Source organism: Ptychodera flava, chromosome 6 (genome assembly GCF_041260155.1).
Source record: "Ptychodera flava strain L36383 chromosome 6, AS_Pfla_20210202, whole genome shotgun sequence".
NCBI lineage: Eukaryota > Metazoa > Hemichordata > Enteropneusta > Ptychoderidae > Ptychodera > Ptychodera flava.
In genome coordinates this window covers 31,027,341-31,050,438 of record NC_091933.1, presented here as the reverse complement: position 1 = coordinate 31,050,438, position 23,098 = coordinate 31,027,341, and the positions used below count along the sequence as shown (strand labels likewise).

Sequence of the window (23,098 nt, the reverse complement as noted above, 5' to 3'; positions counted from 1 at the left end):
GGAAAAAAAAAAAAATTCAGAAATTTACAATAGTAAAAAAAAAATTTCACAATTGCATTGTGACCACCCCCCTCCCAAGGTCTAATGGTCCATCCCTAAGCTTATAACTCATTCACATATTACTGTCATGTTTGTGTACATCAATACACATTTATTTACTTTTCCTCAAGGCTATATTTTTATTTTGTCGGTAGTGTCTGTTTACAGAAATTGCAGTTTATGATGCCTTCTTTATTTAACGTACTTAAAATCAAAATCCCGCAAGGCATGCGATTTCAATAAAGGATTCGAAGCTTGATCTGATCTTTTCGCTACTGCACTGTCTTCGATCGATGGAACCATGGGTAATCATTCCCATGACCTCTGACACTTTGATTTCACTTCAGCTCGGGTCAATGCGATATGCTTGAATGATGTCCTTGTGCGCTCAGCCTTGATATTCGAATTTGAACCGTGGATGACGGGTTTTTCGCAAAGGTACTTATCTTTATGTTTTTGTGAATTGTTAGTCTCTGGAAGGACGATGATGTCTTCGTTTCCTTGACTGCTTCAAATCAGAGTGTGCTTTCGTTCAGTGAGGGTTCAGTGGAGGACAGTTACAGTCGATACATGTACATCGAACTGTTCATACGCACTCTTGTTTCGCCCCAATAATATCGCCAAATTGCTGTCGGTATCTCACCACCTTTCGCAGTGCGTTAGAGGTGGAAATATTCCAGCCCGTAGAATACGGTAGCAAACACATTGAACATTACGAAACGGTGGCAGTTTAGTGTACAGGCGTGTAGAGTGTACAGTGTAGTAGGATACCTTCAGCGTATGACATTGGCAACTCCAAGCACTTGTATGGCGATGATGGCCGTGTGTTGTGTCGTAAAGCCTAGAGGCGTGTACATTACTTCACTTCTGAACTACTCTTTTTTGGGTCTGGAGAAATAATTCAAGATGTATAAATCATTGATTTTCTGGGGCATGTATATGGTAAACGTAAGCATATCCCGATACCCTGTGTTATACATGTAAAGTATGTAAATCTATAGCGAACTTGAACACTTTCACTTCCGGGTTACGCCACAATTCACGGCAAACCTCTTCGCTTAAGTTTATGCGTGGCACACTTTCGGGCCATTATACCCAGGTGTGAAAAGCAGGAAAATACTTGCATTCTCGATGTCGTTCCTTACCCATTTTAAATCTCGCTATTACCTCAATGCCGAGACTACTGAACCTCTGCTCACGATCCAATTTGTGCGTGCCCTTCATATTGCGCCCAGGCAGAAAATGTTCGCCGAGTACTGCCCACGCGACCAGAAATTTTCTGAGAAAATATTTGTCGTGATCCGCCATGACTGGGCTTTTGAAGACAAATCGTATTGGCCAAGCACTTGACTGAACATCAACAAGCAACACGATGTGACCATTTACAGTACGTGTTCTCCCCAGACTCACTAATGTGCGTAGCAAAAGATAAGCAGATAGTTGTATACAGTGAACATTACAAGTCACCTTTGAACAAATACCTCATTGTATCAGTTCTTTCGTGGTCACTCCACCCACCACAGTCCCTCCAGTCACTAGGTAGTGCTCTACCCCTTCGGTTAGGAAACTCACTAGATTCCTTATTTTAATCCGTGTCTCATTAAACATTGTAGACTGTTATATAGCTTTCAAGCAGCTGAATTGAGCACAATGAACAGCTGTCACTTCACAAGACTTTATTCTCTCTCAGTTATTATGATTTCAGAAGTGGACTGATATGAAAAATATAATGAAGGATTACATTGTCCGTTTGGAAATTTGACTCATTTTGTAATTTTCTACCTTCTTTAAAGAGTGAATTCAGTGAGAGTATGCTCATGTTTCTCCATGACTCTGCTGTGATGAATGAAAATCCCATCAAGTCTTAAAATCAATTTTAAGGATAGTGAAATCTTTACTGTACTGGCAAATATCGGTGCAGCTGTAGTGGGTGTGTGTGTAGCGGTAGAAATACCACATAAAATGACATGTTCATTAGGTGTGCATTGTACTGTATATCATTAATGAATGCTAACTAATGTCTAAATCTTTTATTACATCGACAGAAATTAAGCTTTTAGTTTTTTCGCTCCCTGGAATGGCCAATTAAATTTAATAATAGCTGCGAATTTTATGCATCATTTTCATGATTTTATTTTCAAAATTAAGTTGGTTAGTTTAGATTCTATATTGAAGTACAATTCACTGCTCACTGATTAGGACCATGCCTACGCATTTCAACGGGTTAAACAATAAACACGTATTGCACTCATAAAATGGACGTGCCCCAAAGGAAAAGTACTAAAATGCGGTGTTTCGTGATCATAAAAGAGACAAGCATGATGCACTTTACTTGATTGCACAACACACAAGAAGCCAACATTTTGTTGTTGTAGTCTTGTTGACTTTGTCAAAGTTAATCCGGCGATAATGTTTTCACTGTCTAATTGTAAATCATACAGTTTTTTCCATTGCATAAAAATTGAGCCACTCTGTCTTATAGCCCATTAGTGTTCATACATGTATGATGCATGACCAGCACAGTGGATTCTAATTCCAAAGATAGCCAATCGTCTCAATGAGTTTTTACTTCTACCTCTGTAATATCACTCTTAAATTCCGCATTGCAATTGAAGGGAAACTTTGATCCTATCAAAGCGCCAGGTCAGTATAGAATGCAGCGTTGTTCACTGCATGATATGTATCTCCTTCATCGTTTTTCTGTTTGTGTATACATTCATCTCTGTAGATGCAGCATTCAGCCCCTTCCCTGTAAGTTCAGGAATGATGTTGTAAGCAAGAAACTGCAGAGAACATAAAGTTTGAAGGTATGCAAGTCTATCAGGAACAATATCCTATGATCTGATCAATGAATAGGTTGTTCCAGAGAGAGAGAGAGAGAGAGAGAGAGAGAGAGAGAGAGAGAGAGAGAAAGATGGATGATAGACCTATCATCTCCCCCCCTCTCTCTCTCTCTCTCTCTCTCTCATTCACTCACTCACTCTCACAGACATACCATTTGTGGTCTTCTTACAACAAGATGCCAGATGTTCTCATTCTGGCCAGAAAAGCAGTTTACAATAATATGATGACACACTTCCTTTATGCCCCTTGAGCACCATGAGTGCTTGAAGGTTAGGTCACAGTAAACTTAGTAATATAATGCTTGTTGTTCCTGTTGTTGTTTACATAATTCTTTGCAAGTAAATTAACATTTGAGTTCAGTGTCAAAAATATGCAAATATTAGGTAAAACAAGGAAAAAAATCATGCAAATAGCTTAAGCTTTGTAACAAGAGACCTGATTTGGTTTAAACTTAGCATGCAGGTTTCTTTAGGTAATCTTAGTTCCATTTAGGTGTTTTCAAATTCTGGTTTAATTTGCTTGCTTGTATTTTTGGGGTAATTTTTTTCCATTTTAGCTAAAACACCTTTTCTAATTGCTTTGAAACTTTGTGTGCATGTTCCTAGGGGTGACCTTGGTCAGGTTTGTTCAAATTGTGGTGAAATTTCCATGTTGTTTTTTCTCTTAGGTTGCTCTGCTCAGTGAATTTCAACAATGAAGACATTCTTTCTGTTAATGGTTGTCATGGCAACCATGGAACAAGTGAAGAGTTACGGTAAGTTGAATGACCATCTCTGACTATAAATGCTGCTGTGAAAAATTGTTTCTTATACAAACCATGAAATGTGTGCCTTTCTCCCTGGGTTCCAAAATCTTCTAGCAAATTTGGCTAGAAGCAGATATTCAATAAGCTAAACCGATACTGTAACTGAGTAGATCAGGACTTGTGGGTGATTTAAATGCAGAAACCTTGTTCAGTGTATTTTTCCAAATGAATCTCGTAGACGTTCAAAATCAAAATACTCTAAGACATGGGAAATCTTGGCATTTTAGATTTTCAATTTTTGCAGTTGAATAGAGTTGATTTTTTACTTCATATGCATATATTTGGTTTACTCTAGAATCTAGCCATGAATGTACATGAGCAGTGATGAGATGGTGTATCGATCGCGCTGAGGTCAGAGGTCATTACCACTGCCCCTGTGCGTATTCACAGCCGGCTTGAATCATGCCACAGGAATCATGGATCATAAATCTAAATGTTCATGTCTCTTGTGTAAACAGAACCAAAACAAATCAAATATACACCCTTTTGATATGGAGAAACAACTTTTTGTCATTGATGATCCAGTTACATGCTCATAGTCCAAAATATCGCAAATAGGGTTGTGAATTAGCACAATATGAATGCAGAAGTATACCTATTCAATCAGACGAGTGCCTTCTCTGTTGATTCTGTTGACGACGTCTTGTCACAATACACTGAAAATTCTCGTTAATTTTAAGGAGGCCAATTCACACAAGTTTCTAACCCTTACTGTCAGGAAAGATATTTTTCTTGTTGGCAGCAATTATTAATGCATCACAAAGATTTTAGTCATCTAGGAACACACTCTGACTATGTTCTAAAATAGCCATGTATATGCCGCCACTTTCCTTTCTTGGTCGAGTTTCCTACACTGATCATAATTTTTTCCCATTTCTTAGCTTTACTGGTGCTTGGAACCTGCGTTTGGGGAGGTTTCTCCCCAATTTGGTGGAGTAGCCAAAGTCAAAAAGGGAAGTTTGCCATTTTGACTTACATGTAGTTTCACCGTCACTACAGTCCTTCACTGTTGACGACATCATGGCTGCTACTGCACCACAGACAAGGAGACTATAGCTGCACTAAGTTACTTGACTATAAAAGTAATCTGTCGAAACATTGCACGTTGTCCAGTGCAAAAACTTTGCACCATTTATTCAACTAGTCGTATGGTACATTTATGCATGAGGCACATGTTGTGTATGTGAGCTATTTCGTTACAAATTTATTCATTCCTGTAGGTGATACAAATAAAAGCTCCCTCGTATAGGATCACAGATGCACAGAGCTAATAAAACACATCCACATTGCGTGTCAAATTGATGCAGTATAGCATGCGGACAGACTAAGTTATATACATATGACATCATGGTGCAGTTTTTGATTTGCAAGTTTGGCTGTTTGATGCAACAATCTTCTCACCAAATGCTACTTTTTCTCGCATTTGGGATTTTGGTAAGCTGTCAGCGGAAGCACTGTTTTCACCACTGCAACAGCGTTTCAGACAATTTGTCTGTTTAAAGCATCAGTGTTCAAGCATGCAGCCCACAGTCAGAGCACAACTCAGACATACTTGGTAAATGTTATGGTTTCAAATATGTCTGATGATATATATAGCACAGTACCATTAATATTCCTCAGCTCATGAATGCTGATCAGATGTGAAAAACTAGCTGGTGTAACTTTTTCACTGCCAGACCGGAGGATAACCCGTCAGATCCCCCAGTATCCAATAAGATTTGTGGGCAGATATACCAGACAATATATGGGAAAGAGGGTTGATATCCTGAAGAGCAGGGACACATGTAAAATGGGCCAATCGTTAATATCTATCTGTTCAGAAATTTTGTACTTTTCAATGTATGTCATAAGGTACTTGGACACATGTAAAAGTTCAAGGTCATGTAAGACCTTCTAACCGTGATAACGTCTCCCCATGATTTGTTTATAAGTACATGCAGTTACACAAGATGTTAAGCCAAGAGAATGCTCACAGTGATTTTATGAGTTTCTGGACAGTCTGATGATGTTGAGACTTTGATCGGTAATTACCAAAGATGCTTGTGTAATTCACGTCAAACTTGATATTTGATCTTGCTGCAGTAACTCCATGGGTGGCAAAGAGTAGAATTATGATCCAAGGTCACTAGGTGCCCCTGCAGGGCCCCAGTATGGAATGTAGCAAAATGGTGGCGTATAACAGTGTACATGTAGATGGCGGGATGGCCCCAGCCTGGGTGGCATCCGGCATAAGTGCACAGCTAGCCCGGCTGGAGTTGGTGGTCTGGAGTGACAGGCTGGTGCACCTGTACAGCCCCAGCGTGAAATGTGGCGAAATGGAGGGATGACAGGGGCCTGTACGGCCCTAGCATGGAAAATTCAAAATGGTGGCGTACGAGGTTAGGTGCATGGTGCCTCTAAAAATGAAAAGTTCCAGAAGGCAGCAAACTGAAATGCAGAATGTCAAATGTTCCTATGAAGAAGTCAACGCGTTGGATGCATGATGAAGTAGGCTTTCTGTGTCCAAATATAAGTCCTGTATTACAATCGCTGGACCTAGCACCTACCCAGAGTTTGAATAAGTGGTCAGGAAGGTGGGCGTGCACTGCTGTGGTGGCTGCCCCAATGCGGAATGAATAACCAGCATACAAATAGGTTTGGAACCCAACTCCTGAAAGCAACGAGCGAAGCAGAAGGATGAAAGTGACGCAGTGTAGGGGAACTCTTTCTGGAAGCATTAACCAAGGTTCTTCGGGTGAAGCACACATTTTACGTCAGACTACCAGGAAATGATGGATTGTTGAGACTGGGAGGAGCGTTGAATTGGTAGCAAACAGACAAAGCTGGAAACCACTCCCAATTTCATCTTTTTTTTGATGTTCACAGAGAGAGCATATCTGGACTGCCTTAAAAGTCGGCCAAAACCCTGAGGTCATGAACACACAACTTTATGCTGGGTTAAAGGAGTGTGTGGAGCAGGTGAATTCGCTGCATCGAAGGAAACCAAAGAAAGCTGAGAGGAACGTAGATTCCAGCATTAAGTCTGAGTATGGTCCATACACACTAGAGCGGAAGCCACGACACATTACTTAACATCTATTTTTGAATGGATCCAATAGCATGGCTGAGAATGAGTGAACTAGACAAAGGAGCCTGAAACAAAAGCGTAGTGACGTTATTAGTGCCGTGTGCAACAGAAAGATGGCTAAAGATACTAATAATGCTTAGCAAGATGTATATGTCAGCATTACATAAGTAGCTAAGGGCAGCTGTTACCTCGAAGGTGGGAGGGGGGCTAGCTCTGTGGACTTGCAAACTACATATAGATCTGTGTAACCACAAAGCTTTATATTGTTTTAATATAATGAGGGAAAGTTGTAAAAAGACAAGCTGAAACAGGAAAGCTCTTTTCCTGTAATGATAACAGTGATAACATGATATTAGACTTTGCTATGCTTCATAATCAAAGCATCATACCATACATGTATTACCTCTGCTACTCCCAATATGATTGGAAAAATCACATTTTGTGGAAGTTTTTGCTCAGGTATCAAAATAAAGCTGAATATCCTACTGTCTGCACTACTTAAATTACATAATTTTTTTTTTATGTCAAAGTTTGTCAAACTAGAACACTTCATGCGAAGAATGAGATGAAAGACTTCACATCGCCCTACTTTCCCAGGCCATTTCCCGATGGACCATACAACTGCACGTACATCATAGACAATCTCAACGGTGGCACTGTCACCCTGCGGTTCACCGACTTTGTCACTCATGAAATGTTCAGCTATGGATATGACTGCAGAGAGAAAATATCCGTAAGTTGCTTTCTTAGACCTTGTGTGCAAAAACTCGTGAGATTAAGTGACTTGCAGATGTTTGCAAGATTATCCCCGCCCAACTGATGATCAAAAAACCTTCCTGGGCATTCTTTTTTCCATACCAGATAGGAGCTTAAAGGCACTGTTCGCGATCCCTGGGATCGCCTTTGTTCTAGTCTGTAAGAGGATTATGGAGGTATGATAGCCTTTTGTTTTCCATTGAAATTGTAATCTGGAGAGTAAATTTTCTGAGACAAACTGGTGCCAACACAGGCCTTTAAGATTACTGTTCTACCCGATGAACAAAAACTGTTCCAGAATCTTATGTAAATTGTTTACAGACTGCTGTGTTGCTTTGCCCTGTTCAGCTTACATCTAAAATGATTTCTTTTAGATTACAAATGTGTGTCTCTATTTGAGTTTCCATCTGGTCATTTTCTTACTTTGATTACAGATTTATAAACGAAATAGCAGTGGCGTAGATATGTTGCAGACTGAAGAATGTGGTAACTTTTTCAATATCTTTCACGATTCTGGAACAACGTCAACATTAATTGTGAGATACGAAGTCACAGGCAAAAATTTACTGAAAATACCGGGGTTCAGAGCTACGTATTGGGCAACTGAGTACTTACCATACACCGACCCTTTCCGCCTCTATGGTGAGTATTAGATGTGGTTCAAGTCTGTGATTTGTGAATGTGCGGGTGGGATGATGGATGATTTGTGTTCTGTTTTTTAGCTCCGCTGTCAGCGACGCGGAGCTTATCAAATAGGTTGATTTTCCGTCGTCGTCCGTCGTCGTCCGTCGTCCGTCAACAATTGCCTTCTGCTCTGAAACCGCAAGTCCAATTGCTTTGAAATTTTATATGCAGTTCACTTGGGGTGACCTCACTTAAGTTTGTTCAAATTGTGGTGATATTTGCATATTTGTATTTTTGGGGCATTTTTTGGTGTTTTTGGTAAAAAAATCTTCTCTGAAACCGCTTGTCCGATTGCTTTGAAATTTGATATGCAGTTTACTTAGGGTGACTTCAGTCAGATTTGTTCAAATCGTGGTGAAATTTGCATATTTGTATTTTTAAGGCAATTTTTGTCATTTTTGGTAAAAAGATCTTTAAAAATCTTCTTTCAAAACTACAAGTCAGATAGCTTTGATATTTGGTACATATGTCCCTAGGGATGATCTATTTCAGATTTGTTCAAATTGTGCAGAAATATGCAAATTTGCATTTTTAAGACAATTTTGCCATTTTTGGTCAAAAAATGTTTTTTTCAAAAAGTACTGGTCTGATAGTTTTGAAATTTGGTATACAGGTTTCTATAGATGAACTTAGTAATATATATTGAATTTCTGATGAAATCTGCAATTTGTATTTTTGGGGCAATTTTTGCCATTTTTGGTCAAAAAATGTGTATTTCCAAAACTGCTCATCTGATAGCTTTGAAATTTGGTATACAGGTTCCTACAGATGAACTTAATGATATTTATTGAAATTATGATGAAATCTGCAATTTTGTATTTTTGGGGCAATTTTTGCCATTTTTGGTCAAAAAATATGTATTTCCAAAACTGCTCATCTGATAGCTTTGAAATTTGGTATACAGGTTCCTACAGATGAACTTAATGATATTTATTGAAATTATGATGAAATCTGCAATTTTGTTATTTTGGGGCAATTTTTGCCATTTTTGGTCAAAAAGTGTGTTTCTCAAAAAGTACTGTTCTGATAGCTTTGAAATTTGGTATACAGGTTTCTACAGATGAGCTAAGTAATATATATTGAATTTCTGATGAAATCTGTAATTTTGTATTTTTGGGGCAATGTTGCCATTTTTGGTCAGAAAATTTCATTCTCAAAAAACTACTCATCGGATAGCTTTGGTTGACATGTTCTTAGGGGTGATCCGATGTGATATATTCAAAGTATGATGAAATTGTGTATTTTTGCAGCTTATTTTAGCCACTTTTTTCTGGCCATTGCATTGAGCTATCAAAGATTTCCACCTTCTTCATCAACATGTGTCAAAAATAGTTACTCTCTACATAAACACAGTGGAGCTATATCAGCTACTAGGTCGCTTGTTATTTGAAATGTTTGAGTGGGGAGACGCAATGAGTTGGGTGAACGCTTAATACAGGGGAGTTTCACCCAGAATCATGATGTTTGTATTTACTGATATGGCAGTATTATTCATAAGATGACATCAGCATGGCCAGTGTTTTTAGCTCCCATAGCCATATGTATATATGGCAATGGAAGCTATTCTTATAGGCTAGGGAACTGGCTGTATGTCTGTATGTCTGTGTGTCTGTATGTCTGTATATCAACATCAAAAACTCCAAAACCGCTGCACATTTCATCTTAATATTTGGTGCGTACATGGATGATGGGCTGTAGATGAGATTTTATTCAAATGAAGTTGTCATTGCAAAAATATGCAAATTAAGTGAAAAATGTAAAAACAGTCAAAATTGAAAAAACTCAATAACCACTTAGCAGATAACATGGAAAATTAGCACGTAAGTACTTTAATTGGGCTGACCTGAAATGATTGTGCACATCTTGGTCAGTATCTTGGACTTGCTATTTTTCATGAATTTTTTTGTAATTTTCTCCCATTTTTGGTCAAAAAATCTTCTTCTCTGAAACCACAAGTCCGATTGATTTGAAACTTGGTATGGAAGTGCATAGGAGTGACCTTTCCCAAATTTGGGTGAAATTTGCATATTTTTAGTTTACACGTCCATAGACTCCCATGTATAAGGCAGATCTCCATAGACTCCCATGTATAAGGCCACAGAAAAATAAAATTTAGTTTCTCATCGTAGTCATATTGCAAAAAGGATGCAGTGACACAATTTTTAGTCCCCACGGATGAAGTTCAGTGGGCTTATAGATTGGGTCATGTCCGTCTGTTCGTCCATCCGTGAGTCCATCCGTTCACGCAGATATCTCTGATATTTTGACAAAATGTCATGTGACCTCAATGACCTTTGACCTCAAATATACAGATTTGTCCATAACTCAGTAACCACAAGTGCTACTACCCTTCATATATTGTACCTCATTAATTATGTACATATCTAATTTTGAGCGAGCCAATAGAGCTAGAGGTCTGATTTTTGGTATATAGGGATAACTTAGCAATACAATTTTTTTGACAAAATGTCACATGACCTTGGTGACCTTTGACCTCAAATATACATATTTGTCCATAACTCAGTAACCACAAGTGCTACACCCTTCATGTATGGTATGATGGGACACCTTATGACGCCACATATTGAACCTCATTAATTATGTGCATATCTAATTTTGAGCGAGCCAATAGAGCTAGAGGTCTGATTTTTAGTATAAAGGGATAACTTAGCAATACAAATTTTGCTAAATGAGATGACCATTAATTCATTTTCACCATGGTTTCATTTGTCTAAAACTGGGGCCGAATATATGCATGGTCACTCATTCATTCAGTATCTTTCAACATGCCAAACAATATGAGTAGTATCTTGTACCAAACAAATTCATGAAAAATGGCTGACTTTGTCCCTTTCAAAAGAGGGAGAACTGTACCACAGTCAACTTGTAATTATTTTAGTGATATTATCATTGTAGTACTTTCTCTTTAGGTTATTTCTACTTCACACACCAGACCATATTACCACGGATTTTACTATGGACATCACATAAGAGAAAACAAGACAACCATCAACGTTGATGTTGTGAAAGCTGCACCTGGACACCAGTTGTCACTTGCCCCTCCTCGTGTTCCTGATCACAACAGTAAGTGATTGGTTGTTTTCATGATCCCCACAAATGCGATCTTACAATTAGCCCCAGGGAAACTTGGATAACCAAACAAACCAAACCAAAATCAAATAAAAGAAATGACGAAAATAAATCAAACAAAACCAACAAGAAATAAATAACAAACAAATAAACAAATAAACCAACAACAAAAACCAAACACATGCACAAAGAAATAAATCAATAAATGAATAAATGTAAGAGAAAACAGTGAATTGAATAAGAATCATAATTATTGACTGAACAACAGATACAACATATCCATAATGCAAGGTCAGTACCTGTATCACTACATACTCCACTTGTAAGGGATGTGGCCTCATGATCACCCATGCCTTACCATGGTAGATGATATCATTTTTTCCTCTCTCAAATTATTGACTGTCTCACCGCCGATAAGTACAAACCCTTGCCAGCTGGGAAGAACATGCATGGTGTTCATTATGTACTAATACTCCCGTGTAAATGAATTTGCGATCACTAAGAAAGTCAATTCTGTCATTTCAAAAGTCATATTGATACATGTACCTGGTTTCTTCCATTTTCGCTTTTCTGCAAAGAGTGTTTAAAATAAAACAACAGGATTGCTTTTTGCTGTTTTGATTTGATGTTTACAATAATTCTGTTTCAGTAACCCATCCCATCTCTCTTGAAATACGCGACGGTATAACATCTCAAGCACCACTTCTGAGACAGGTAACAAACTTGACAGATTTAACAACTGTATTCAGCACTTCAGGTTATCTTCACATTACATTGACGATGGACAGTTTGTATCATGACTACAGTGACAGCTGGGTTTCCATTCTTCGATCACGTAAGTTTAAGGGATTAATATTATATGTTCCACGTCCAACTTAAACTAGATTGAGACACACATGAGGTATATTACAATTCCATAGTATCCTAGGAGCCATTTTCTATTTTAATATTGATTATTAATTAAAGGCTTCCTCAGACTGGCCGATTTAATGGCCTATACATGTAGGAGGACTTGGCCAACGTATCTGTTGGTTAACATGTATTGAAATTTTAATATGTGTTAGACTACCGGTATGGTAGAATGTGTATTAGGACAGATATTCAGACCAAAAAACTTTTACTATGTATTCTTGGTTAACCTCTTTTTTGGCTCTTTTGAAGCTTATAGGGTACTTAAAGTTTTCACCAGTTTACTTTTGTGTAAATAGAAACTTTTAATTTTCCCCATAGAGTTAATGGCAGCCATTTTGAATTTAAAGTGTAATTAACTTTTGTGCAATTTGTTTCTCTGGTAACTAAATTTGCATGCCGACCCGTAATTTTAATTTTCAATTTCAAAAGGCCAATGATTGAACATTTCCTTATGGAAAGTTTGAGCAAAAGTTTAGTCTTTCAATTTTGACGTGCGTATTACCTTTTGGTGTCAAAAGTTATTTTGTAGCACTGCATTTTGTCCATCAATTTATAATGAGTCATCAAACCACTTTAGAGATGAGGCATATACGATGTAATGAGAAACTTCCAACAATTATAAGCATACAAATGTACATCATTGTTTGAGTGCCCCAAAATTTACATTTTGTGAGGAATATGTGGCATGTTGCAAGGCTTACCATTAATTTTACTGCATCTGAAGGAAAATTTTATGCCAGTAGTCAGTTGGTTGTATTTTTATATTCATTTAAAAGACCGTAGAATGATATTTGCAGCATATAAGATGAGTGTAGCATATTAAGATATTTTTTGTCTTTCAAAGTCCTCTTTAAGGTAGTACATGCAGCAAAACTGAAAGACAAACTTTTGCTCAAACTGTCTTTAAGGAATCTTTCAAATATTCTTCAAAATCAAGAATAAAAATCGGGGATCACCATGCAAATTGTGGTACTGGAGAGGCAAATTATCCAATATTTATCAATATTTGAAATTCAAATGACTGACATCCCTGTGTGAACTCTATGGAGAAATATGAAATTTTAGATTTTTCGGAAACTAAGTCAGTAAAATTTTTTCCTGCACCAAGAACTTTAAAACAAGGCCCCACAAGTGGTAGATCAGTAAAGAACTGCAAGTATTTGAGTATCTAAATTCTGTCCTGGAGGGGCCTTCTACCTCAAACGGAAAATGCAAAGCATAGTTGGTTAAGAGCTTACAACAAGGAATGTAGTCGGGTGACCTACTTTTATCGTTCATTTTCGTTTGCACTAATTTATCTTTCAATTATGAAAATATTTTAAAAATTGTTGAAAAAAATGAAGATCCTTGATATTTCACTTAATCCCAGAAATGCAATACTCTGAGTGAAAAACGAAAGCTCTTTAATTTCCTGCTTTAATTTTTTCCAGTTTTGTCTCCACATGTTTATTCATTCTGTAACAGCATGTGTGGTTGACTGTCAAAATAGCTCTCTCATTGGCAACAAAAGAGCCAGTGGGTATCATGTAAATTATATGCAAATTATTATGCAAATAATATGCAAATTAGCCATCGGCTTGTTTTTTCCCCCATCCATAAAAACACTGATAGTATAACACTCGAGCATGTTTCTTGTTTACTGAGATGAAGACATTTCTCTATTTGCATTTTGCCAATGCATTTTATTCTGTGGAAACTTTAAACATGATGATGTACTTTCACTCCATCCAGGCCAGCGATGTCCTACAGGCTACTACAAATGTGCCAGTTCAGATGTCTGTGTTGGCATATCAGCTGTTTGTGATGGATATGATCACTGTGGTGACAACTCAGATGAAATACACTCGTCCCTGAATTGTTCTAAAAATGGTAAGTACATGTATCGCCAACATTTTTTTTGAGGTGCCAGGTACATCACGGGCATTCTGTTGTTCTTAAATGAAGGTGTAAAGGTTTAAAATAATTACCATGCAGCTGACATAAACACGATGTGTGTTTTTGTTTTGGTTGCCGCTGGAGAGCTTACATCGTGATTTACAAAAATAATAGCCTCAGCGGAAATAAGGCATAATTTAATACAAAAGAAAAAAAAACAGTCAATTCCGCTGGTTCACCCCATTGATTATTCTTTCTCTCACCCCTGGTCACTCTCCACTGTACGTGGCATGGCAGAGTTCTTATCAGTGCGTATTTGCCATGATTCTGTTGTGTGTATGCCAAATGCGGTGGAGAAGGGCGATGGAAAGTTGCTATGACTGCTGTGTACATGAGCGTGGTGGCTGAATGGAACATGCACGTGAGCACCTCTTAACTGTCGTCTGCTGCCCGGCCTAAGAAATGTTAAATATGGAAGGGTATGCTCATATGAACATGGAACCTGACGATGTGTGTTACAAAAAAGGGTACGGGTGGGGGGGGGGGGGTTGGGGGGTGGGACACATACTTTTGCCCTCTAAAATGAATTTGTCTTTTTACAGTTGAACCTTCATTTTTGATGCAGTCTATTTCTGAGCGGCGGTGTTTCGTTTGAACTTCTTTGCAGTGACGTCATGTGCATGACAAATAGCAAACATTTTGATTTACTAGTATGTACATTGTATCAAAACAAGACAGTTTAGACTGGTTGGAGACGTGACCGTTGCACATTGTTTTATTGACCCACTTCTTGTGGTTTTTGCCCTGTTTTTCATGTTCCCATCAGCTTTAAATTGAGAAAATTCAGGAAAATATAAAAAAGTTGTTGAATGAATTGATGGTTTCACTATCTACCATTGCATGCTGATGCATACCAAACTGTCCGGTATGTGGCGAATGTCATAAAAATGCGGTGATTCCACTTATGCTAGGGGGAGTTCAGTGTGTTTTATTGCACTTAAAGAAAGTGGGTCTGCACGTGAATAAAATGTATCCATTGTGTGCAATACAGGAACAAACTACAAAGCCTAGTGCCAACCTTAGATAGATAGATAGATAGAGAGAGAGAGAGAGAGAGAGAGAGAGAGAGAGAGAGAGAGAGAGAGAGATTATCTGAGAGAGAGAGAGAGAGGAGAGAGAGAGAGAGAGAGAGATTTTAACATTTTAAATTGATTATCTACACAGGTCAGTGTTCATCTGGACCACCATATGGATGTTTATCTGAAAGATGATTGTTATGATAGTTACCGGTATAAGGTGTTCTGCTACTGTGAATATGGTTACAGTGGAGACAAATGTGAATATGAAATACAAGGTACATGTAATTTATAACATGGTTTTTGATCATGGAGAGAAATATGGCAATTCAAGGGAGGTTGCATGTCTGGGATATATTACAGATGCTGAAAGGCCTTAACATTTTTCATGAAACTTTCTTAGTTTTCCACTATCGTGTTTTTTGTTTTAATAAAAAATGCAATATTTTATCAGACAGTTTGCAAGGAGAATATAACAGCAATTTTGAATTTTGATGTTGGTAATTTCAGGAAATTTTAATTCAAGAATTCGTATAAAAATATTTCAGTGTGGTTTTAACAAAGTATCCATCAAATTGTGACCTCATACCAGGGTCACATACATAATGCATCAATTTCAAAAATATTTTGGCTTGTATTTTGTTGATTTCACTGCTGTCAAACCATCAATTAATTTATAAACGTATAACTGCATATTTGTGGTCACCAATTCCCAGATACGGAAGCAATTTATGCCAATGACTTGAAAAAATGATAGAATTGTCTCATAGCTTCAAAAACCAAGATGTTGGAAGCAAACAATGCGGCTTCAGACTAAGTGCAATTATTTTTTCTTTCCCAGGATGTGATTGGCAGTGTCAGCATGATGGAACATGTATTGACTATAGATGTGAATGTGGATTTTTATCTGGAGCATATGGGGACTTCTGTGAACATGTACACGGTAAAAATTCCCCGTTAAATTTTGGGCCATAGGCTCACATGGTGTGTCGTGTTTCACCACAATATCTGCCACTTTGTGTATCAGTTGCTACCCTCTCAAAAATCTGTAGAGAAAATGTTTGCTATGATTACTAAATAGCTGCAGGACCAAATGTCAGGATCGATTTTTGATAATTTTGCTATTCTTGGGAAACTTTAGAGGGACCATATCTGCAACTTTTGACAATAATATTTTCATAATGTTTTCATAGAAATCTGTTCATTTTAGCTCCATTAGTGCATGGTGACATGGAGCTATCTAGATATGATTGATCTCCATTGGCGTCTGGCATCTGTCGTTCTGCTGTCAACTTTGCATTTATTCTCTGAAACAGCTGCTCAGAAATCATTCATAGTTGATCTTCAGGTCACCCATGATTGCTGTATTTTTGGTTAGTTGATATGATGAGGACATGAGCCCCAGGTATTACTCGAAGCATGATCACATTCAGATTTTTCTGACACTGTGCAAATAGAAACAAGGTCTGTACTCTCCTGTAAAGCCCTTGAAATCCTTGAGTTTAACCCTCTCACCATCATGGTTTGTCCCAAAGCCATTGTTTTCTATGGTAAAGTTGGACCTGTACACAGGGAACTGGGGGTGAAAGGGTTATAACCTCCGTGATATTGAGTCTTGGAAATTCCTGGAAAGTTGATAAGGTCTCCCACTATTTTCAAAAATCACCAAATCATCTTTTCTGATCTCTGATATAAGGAAAATGACAAATGAAAATGATATACATTAATGAAATGATGCATGTAAAATAGTATTTTTGACCTCAAAACGTCCTTGAAACTTGCTCCTTAAAGTCCCTGAATTAAAAAGTGACTTTTAGCATACATGTATGGATATTGTACGAATAGACTAACATCCATTTCACTGCTTTTCTCATCAGTGCCTTTGTACTATTTGGATTGAACAGGTTGTAGCAACTATTGAAATGGTTTTCATTTTTCTAAATAGCCAAAACTGGTCTGTTTTGTTGCAGAATGTGATCCAGACTGCCAACATGGAGCAACTTGCAGCAGATACAGCAATACGTGTTACTGCACATCGGAATATTATGGTGACAGATGTGAATGTAAGTTTGCATGCCATGAAATCTTGATATGTTCGTTACTATTGTAGATCAAAGCTTTGGACTGTGTGAACGAAACTGTGTGAAACCAAATGCACACATTTTGCTGATTTCTGAAACTACTAGGACAATTTTCTTTAATGTGTTAGCACATCATCTGCTTTCATGGTCAAATAAATGGTGTACAAATCTGTCAGTTATATATGTCCTTAAAGATAAACATTCATCTTTGAAAAATTTGCGTCAGATTTGCTCAGGGATTTGAAGTTCAAGCTAGTAACATTTTATAACAGTCACAGACTCTCATGAAATTAGCAATTATAACAGTTTAGTTTTTCATCTCTCTGCATAAAATTTTTCGTATTTTCTTCTGTACAGATAAATATGAGTATGGTGATGACTCATCACCAGACTCTGGACTTATTACCATACTGATTCCGCTGGTCGTTATCTTTGTCGTATTCACTGGTTGTATCGTATGTTTGAAAAGATCTCGCTGTGGCCAGCAAGCAGCTGCCAATAATACATCCACCATCATTGTCACTGCGGCGCAAGTTACATATTTGAACAACGAAACCAACCTGCCACCGTTCACCGACAGCCCTCCATCGTATGCTGATGCTGTGCCTGCAGCCAGTGATAGCCCCGATGGTGCATTCCTAGAAGGTCATGACCCTTGCGATGACCAGTTGACCCCACCACCAACATATGAAACTGTAGTGAGTCCGCTGGCAAATGCCGTTTACAGGGGCAACTCAAACACAGATCTCCAAAGAGATCAAACCGAACAAAGTGCTCCCTCTGGAGACGGAAATCAAACTGTGTGATGTCCTTGACAGCCCGGCAAACAGAAATGAAACTGCAGCATCATCAGTGCTTTCTCTGCCTGCAGTAATCTTATTTTATTTCGCTTTTAACATTTTTCCCCAAAACTTTAAAACAGTCAGTGTGTGGTGAGACTGAAGAATGCTTGACGGATAACTTGCTGCAATACAGTTCATCACATCCCAGGTGTTGTTTTTACATCATAAAAGGAAGCTGTAACGTCCAAGCATTAATTTGTACCGTGATGAGTATGGACCTAGTGGGAATCCAGTTGGACCTGATCAGTCAAGATGGCTTTCTTTATCCATCAGCGGAACTCAAAGATTAGTACCATATGCAATTCACAACAGTAACTATTGGAATTACTGCCCTGTCTTGTCAGAGACAAAGCTAATCGTAGTATTGTCACCGAACAGTAGTTTCTTACCTGACTAGACTATCTACTTTTTGCTTCTACAGTGTCTTGAATTTTAAAGTGATACCTAACACATGTGATGTTTTTTGGCCACCAGCCTATGGGCTAGGGGATATCAGAATGATCTGTTTTGCCAATTTTTTGCAGAGAAACTTACAAAGATGTTTCTCTAAGTGAAGAAAAGTAGTTGATGCAAAAGAGTATTTGTATTAAGAATGAAACAGAAGTAAAAAAATATAATATCTTTACTCAACTTCCATGCATTTCTGCATAAGCTGCTTGATATTGGTTTTATGCAAAGAAGAGAGGAAAGGTTTAGTAACAGGGACTTTGTTCTGCAATTTAGCACAAGAGATTTTCACTTAGCCGCTAGCTGCTGGTGGTCAGATGTTCATAAGGATGTAAATATATTCTTTTATGTATATATTGATGCACGGTTATCTGGTATTTGCTGGTCACTGGCATCTGATCTCAATTATGTAAGTGCTTGTATTTAGCATGTAAAGGAACAGAAGTTGTAAATTTTAGTGATCTTTTCACAATGTTTGTTTTGTAGGTCAACAGCAAGTTCTTGTTCTACTCCCTGAAACACGATTGAATACCAAATATTCAGCTTGTCAACACAGCGTGCACACCGGTACGTGTAAAATGCACTGTTATTGTTGACATTTGAATTCTAGTCCGGACCAGAATTCACTTGTCAACAATAGCAATGCAGTCTACACATGCACAGGCTGAGTTTATGAGCTAACGCCATGTGCATGTGTCTCAACATGCGTTTGGGAGTAGAACAAGAACTTGACATACACAATAAAAATAGTGAAAAAATGAAAAATTGATCAAAAGTTACAGCTACTGGTTTTTAACTCCGCTGTCAGCGACGTGGAGCTTATCAAATAGGTTGATTTTCCGTCGTCGTCCGTCGTCTGTCAACAATTGCCTTCTCCTCTGAACCGCAAGTATTTTTGGGGCATTTGTTGGTGTTTTTGGTAAAAAAATCTTCTTCTCTGAAACCACTTGTCCGATTGCTTTGAAATTTGATATGCAGTTTACTTTAGGGTGACTTCAGTCAGATTTGTTCAAATTGTGGTGAAATTTGCGTATTTGTATTTTTAAGGCAATTTTTGTTATTTTTGATAAAAAATCTTTAAAAATCTTCTTCTTCAAAATTACTCATCTGATAGCTTTGATATTTGGTACATATGTCCCTAGGGATGATCTATTCCAGATTTGTTCAAATTGTGCAGAATATGCAAATTTGCATTTTTAAGGAAATTTTTGCCATTTTAAGGTAAAAAAATGTATTTCTCAAAAAGTACTGGTTTGATAGTTTTGAAATTGGTATACAGGTTTCTATAGATTAACTAGGTAATATATATTGAATTTCTGATGAAATCTGCAATTTTGTATTTTTGGGGCAATTTTTGCCATTTTTGGTCAAAAAATGTGTATTTCCAAAACTACTCATCTGATAGCTTTGCAATTTGGTATACAGGTTTTTACAGATCACCTTAATGATATTTATTGAAATTATGATGAAATCTGCAATTTTGTAATTTTGTGGCAATTGTTTCTGTTTTTGGTCAAAAAATGTGTTACTCTCACAGTACTGGTCTGATAGCTTTGAAATTTGTATACAGGTTTCTACAGATGAGCTAAGTAATATATATTGAATTTCCGATGAAATCTGTAATTTTGTATTTTGGGGGCAATTGTTGCCATTTTTGGTCAAAAAATGTGTTCTTCCAAAATTACTCATCTGATAGCTTTGAAATTTGGTATACAGGTTTCTATAGATGAACTAAATGATATTTATTGAAATTATGATGAAATCTGCAATTTTGAATTTTTGGGGCAATTTTTTCCATTTTAGTCAAAAAATGTGTTTCTCAAAAAGTACTGATTTAACAGCTTTGAAATTTGGTAGACAGGTTTCTATAGATGAACTGAATTTGATCTTTTGAGATTACGATGAAATCTGCAATTTTTATTTTTGGGGGCAATTGTTGCCATTTTGGTAAGAAAATCTTATTCTCAAAAACTACGCATCAGATAGCTTTGGTTGACATGTTCTTAGGGATGATCCGATATGATATATTCAAAGTATGATGAAATCTTCAATTGTGTATTTTTGCAGCTATTTTAGCCACTTTTTTTTGGCCACTGCATTGAGCTAGCAAAGATTGCCACCTTCTTCATCAACATGTGTCAAAAATAGTTATTCTCTACATAAACACAGCGGAGCTTTATCGGCCGCTAGGTCGCCTTGTTTAACATTACTAATCCCTAACATATCATGAATTACTCAGGGCACAACATGTGTGTTCACATAATTTGTATGTTTTAGCTTGAATAAGTTTATGCACTTTCTGCTAACTGCTCATAAGAAATGGTGAGTTAGGTTCTGTATTTAGTCTGTGGCAAATACTTTGTGAGTCACACCGTACAAAAATCTGTACTTCCAGCACCCTCATAATCAGGAAACTCTTGTTTAAGGGATCGATTTGTTACTAGTAATAAGCCAATGGTTGAATAGATATTTAGCTGCCAACTATGGACAGTGCAGTAATAAGGACATGTGCCTTTCCCAAGACTTACCGTACATACTATACAGGTTTCTCTTTGCACGTTTTCACAGTCAATAACGGCTCACCCTCAACTGTTTAATTGTGTATCAACCAGTTCACCCCTGACTCCTTGTGAACTGATCCACAAGCACAATAGGTTTGGGCCAAACCATGGTGGTGAAAGGGTGAAGTTACCATGCACTGGATCTATCATTCATGGCTACACTTTGCAGCACATTCCTTTCTTCTCAGGTACCAATACTTGAATTTAATTGCAATTAGATTTGCCTAGAAATTGTAATAGGAGAGAAGAAGAAAAATATCAGAAAACTGGTCGGTGAACACTTTATCTAAAGCATTTGATATTTTCAGGAAAATGGGAAAACTCTTTAATATGTAATGTCAATTTACTGTCTCTACATGTCAGTGAGTGTGTAACGTATGTATATGCATGCGTTTTTGTATATATGTGTGTGTGTGTGTGTGTGTGTGTGTGTATTGATATTGTTGGATCATTGTGTCTGGTGAAGAAGGTTGTACCGGCAAATTTCCAAGGTTCACTCTAAAATCTTCTTTTAAAAACAATCGTTATTAACACTAAATGAATGCATGACTACATAGCAATGCATATAATAAATAACATCTCACAGTCCTGTGAGGATTTTCTTTTATCAGATTTTGGCTTGCCCAAAATTTTTGGGACAAGCTTCCTCTACTGACGTAGTGATTTGACAGTGGTCGTGAAAGTGATGTGTAGTTTGCTGGAATTGAGAATGACGATTGTAAATCTGACACTATTAAGTCTTTCATAAGATACTTTCTGTGATTATTTTTAAAATGTGCATAATTTTCCATTAGTCCTAGAAGGGATAGACTATTTGGCATAGGTAAGGGATGATCAAAATTTTTTTTTTGCCTTTCAAGATTTACAGAGTTGTTTTGTTCTGTTTTGTTCTGTTTTGTTAAGTTTTGTTTTGGAAGTGGCAAACAATGATTCTATCCCAGAATTACACCATTTCTTTCATTGTTGTTTGAACTTGTTTGCAATTTCAACAAGGTTTTCAAAACCTTTTATCAACTATGATGTGAATTTTGTGTTTACATTTTTGACAACCCCTTGAGTCACATAGTCAATCCCTAATCAGCTGGTATTACTCAGGTTATAGAACGTATATAGAGCTTGTAAGTAGCATTAATAACGACATAACTATCCTAGAAGCATGCTGCCAACATTTTAATACAGGTTTTCCCATTTTTATATGTGGTAGAGTTTTTTTCCACATGCGTTACCCCAGACATATATTACAGAGGCTGTTGTTATTAGTCTGCAAAATCTAATATATCAGTATCAAAAGAAAATCATGCTAAGATTTCGTAAGTTTGTTCAGCTGGTCGTGTAATTTTGGTACTGTGGTGAATTTTCTTATCATTTATGTGATGTATCATGCAAAACCATGTGAATCCAACTAAACTCAACAATTTTTATCAAGCGCATGAAAATAACACATGAAACTTTTGCCAAAACTGAAGAAGTGGTCTTTTTGAGATTTCTTCTCAACTACCTAATATACTGTCACAGGGTCTACAATGAGAACAACTTTGATTTTTTGACAGCTGGGGTTTTTTAATGATTACAGATCACTAGTTTTTAGTATTTTTTTTGTATAAAATTACCATCCTTCCATGGAGGAACTGTGATAAAAATGAAATCAAATCATCTTAGCGTAGTATTTAATTAAATGTTTTAATATCTCAATGTATAATAAAATGACATTTTTTACAAAATTTCAAGGAAGTTAATGCTTCATTTAGAACAATGCCAATGGTGCTGTATGACTGGAATTGATGTTAAAGCCTTGTACTGTATCAGGGGCAGTCAAGCAGGCAATACGTGTATGGAGTTGATTTCACTCAAAAATTAGAAATTAAGATAGTAATTTGTTCCCCAGTCTTCTCAGTTTCCCCACTCCTGACAATGGAAACCCCCCCTTGCTCGTCCTTTTCTCACCACAAAAGCCGACTGCCTTCTGCCTGCCATATAGTTCGCCCTCACCGTTGCAACGTTGGCAAATCCGGTCAACAA

General features: G+C 37.3%; 1 protein-coding gene across 3 annotated transcripts; it reads left to right on the top strand.

Annotated features, from left to right (window-relative positions):
* Positions 1-366: 366 nt before the first annotated feature.
* Positions 367-22,800, top strand: LOC139135470 (delta-like protein C). 3 transcript variants are annotated; one of them, XR_011553000.1, is made up of 13 exons: positions 367-477; positions 2,768-2,846; positions 3,551-3,637; positions 7,286-7,488; positions 7,946-8,153; positions 11,126-11,279; positions 11,935-12,120; positions 13,929-14,066; positions 15,297-15,426; positions 15,990-16,091; positions 17,119-17,211; positions 17,587-19,306; positions 20,709-22,800. XR_011553000.1 is itself a non-coding variant. In XM_070702861.1 (12 exons), the coding sequence occupies exons 8-12, from the start codon at positions 14,064-14,066 to the stop codon at positions 18,033-18,035; spliced, it is 777 nt and encodes a 258-aa protein (XP_070558962.1). In that variant the 5' UTR covers positions 367-477; positions 2,768-2,846; positions 3,551-3,637; positions 7,286-7,488; positions 7,946-8,153; positions 11,126-11,279; positions 11,935-12,120; positions 13,929-14,063; the 3' UTR covers positions 18,036-22,800. The 3 variants fall into 3 exon arrangements, 1 of the variants encoding a protein (XP_070558962.1); XR_011553001.1 differs by having other exon boundaries at positions 4,570-7,488; XM_070702861.1 differs by having other exon boundaries at positions 17,587-22,800.
* Positions 22,801-23,098: the final 298 nt, after the last annotated feature.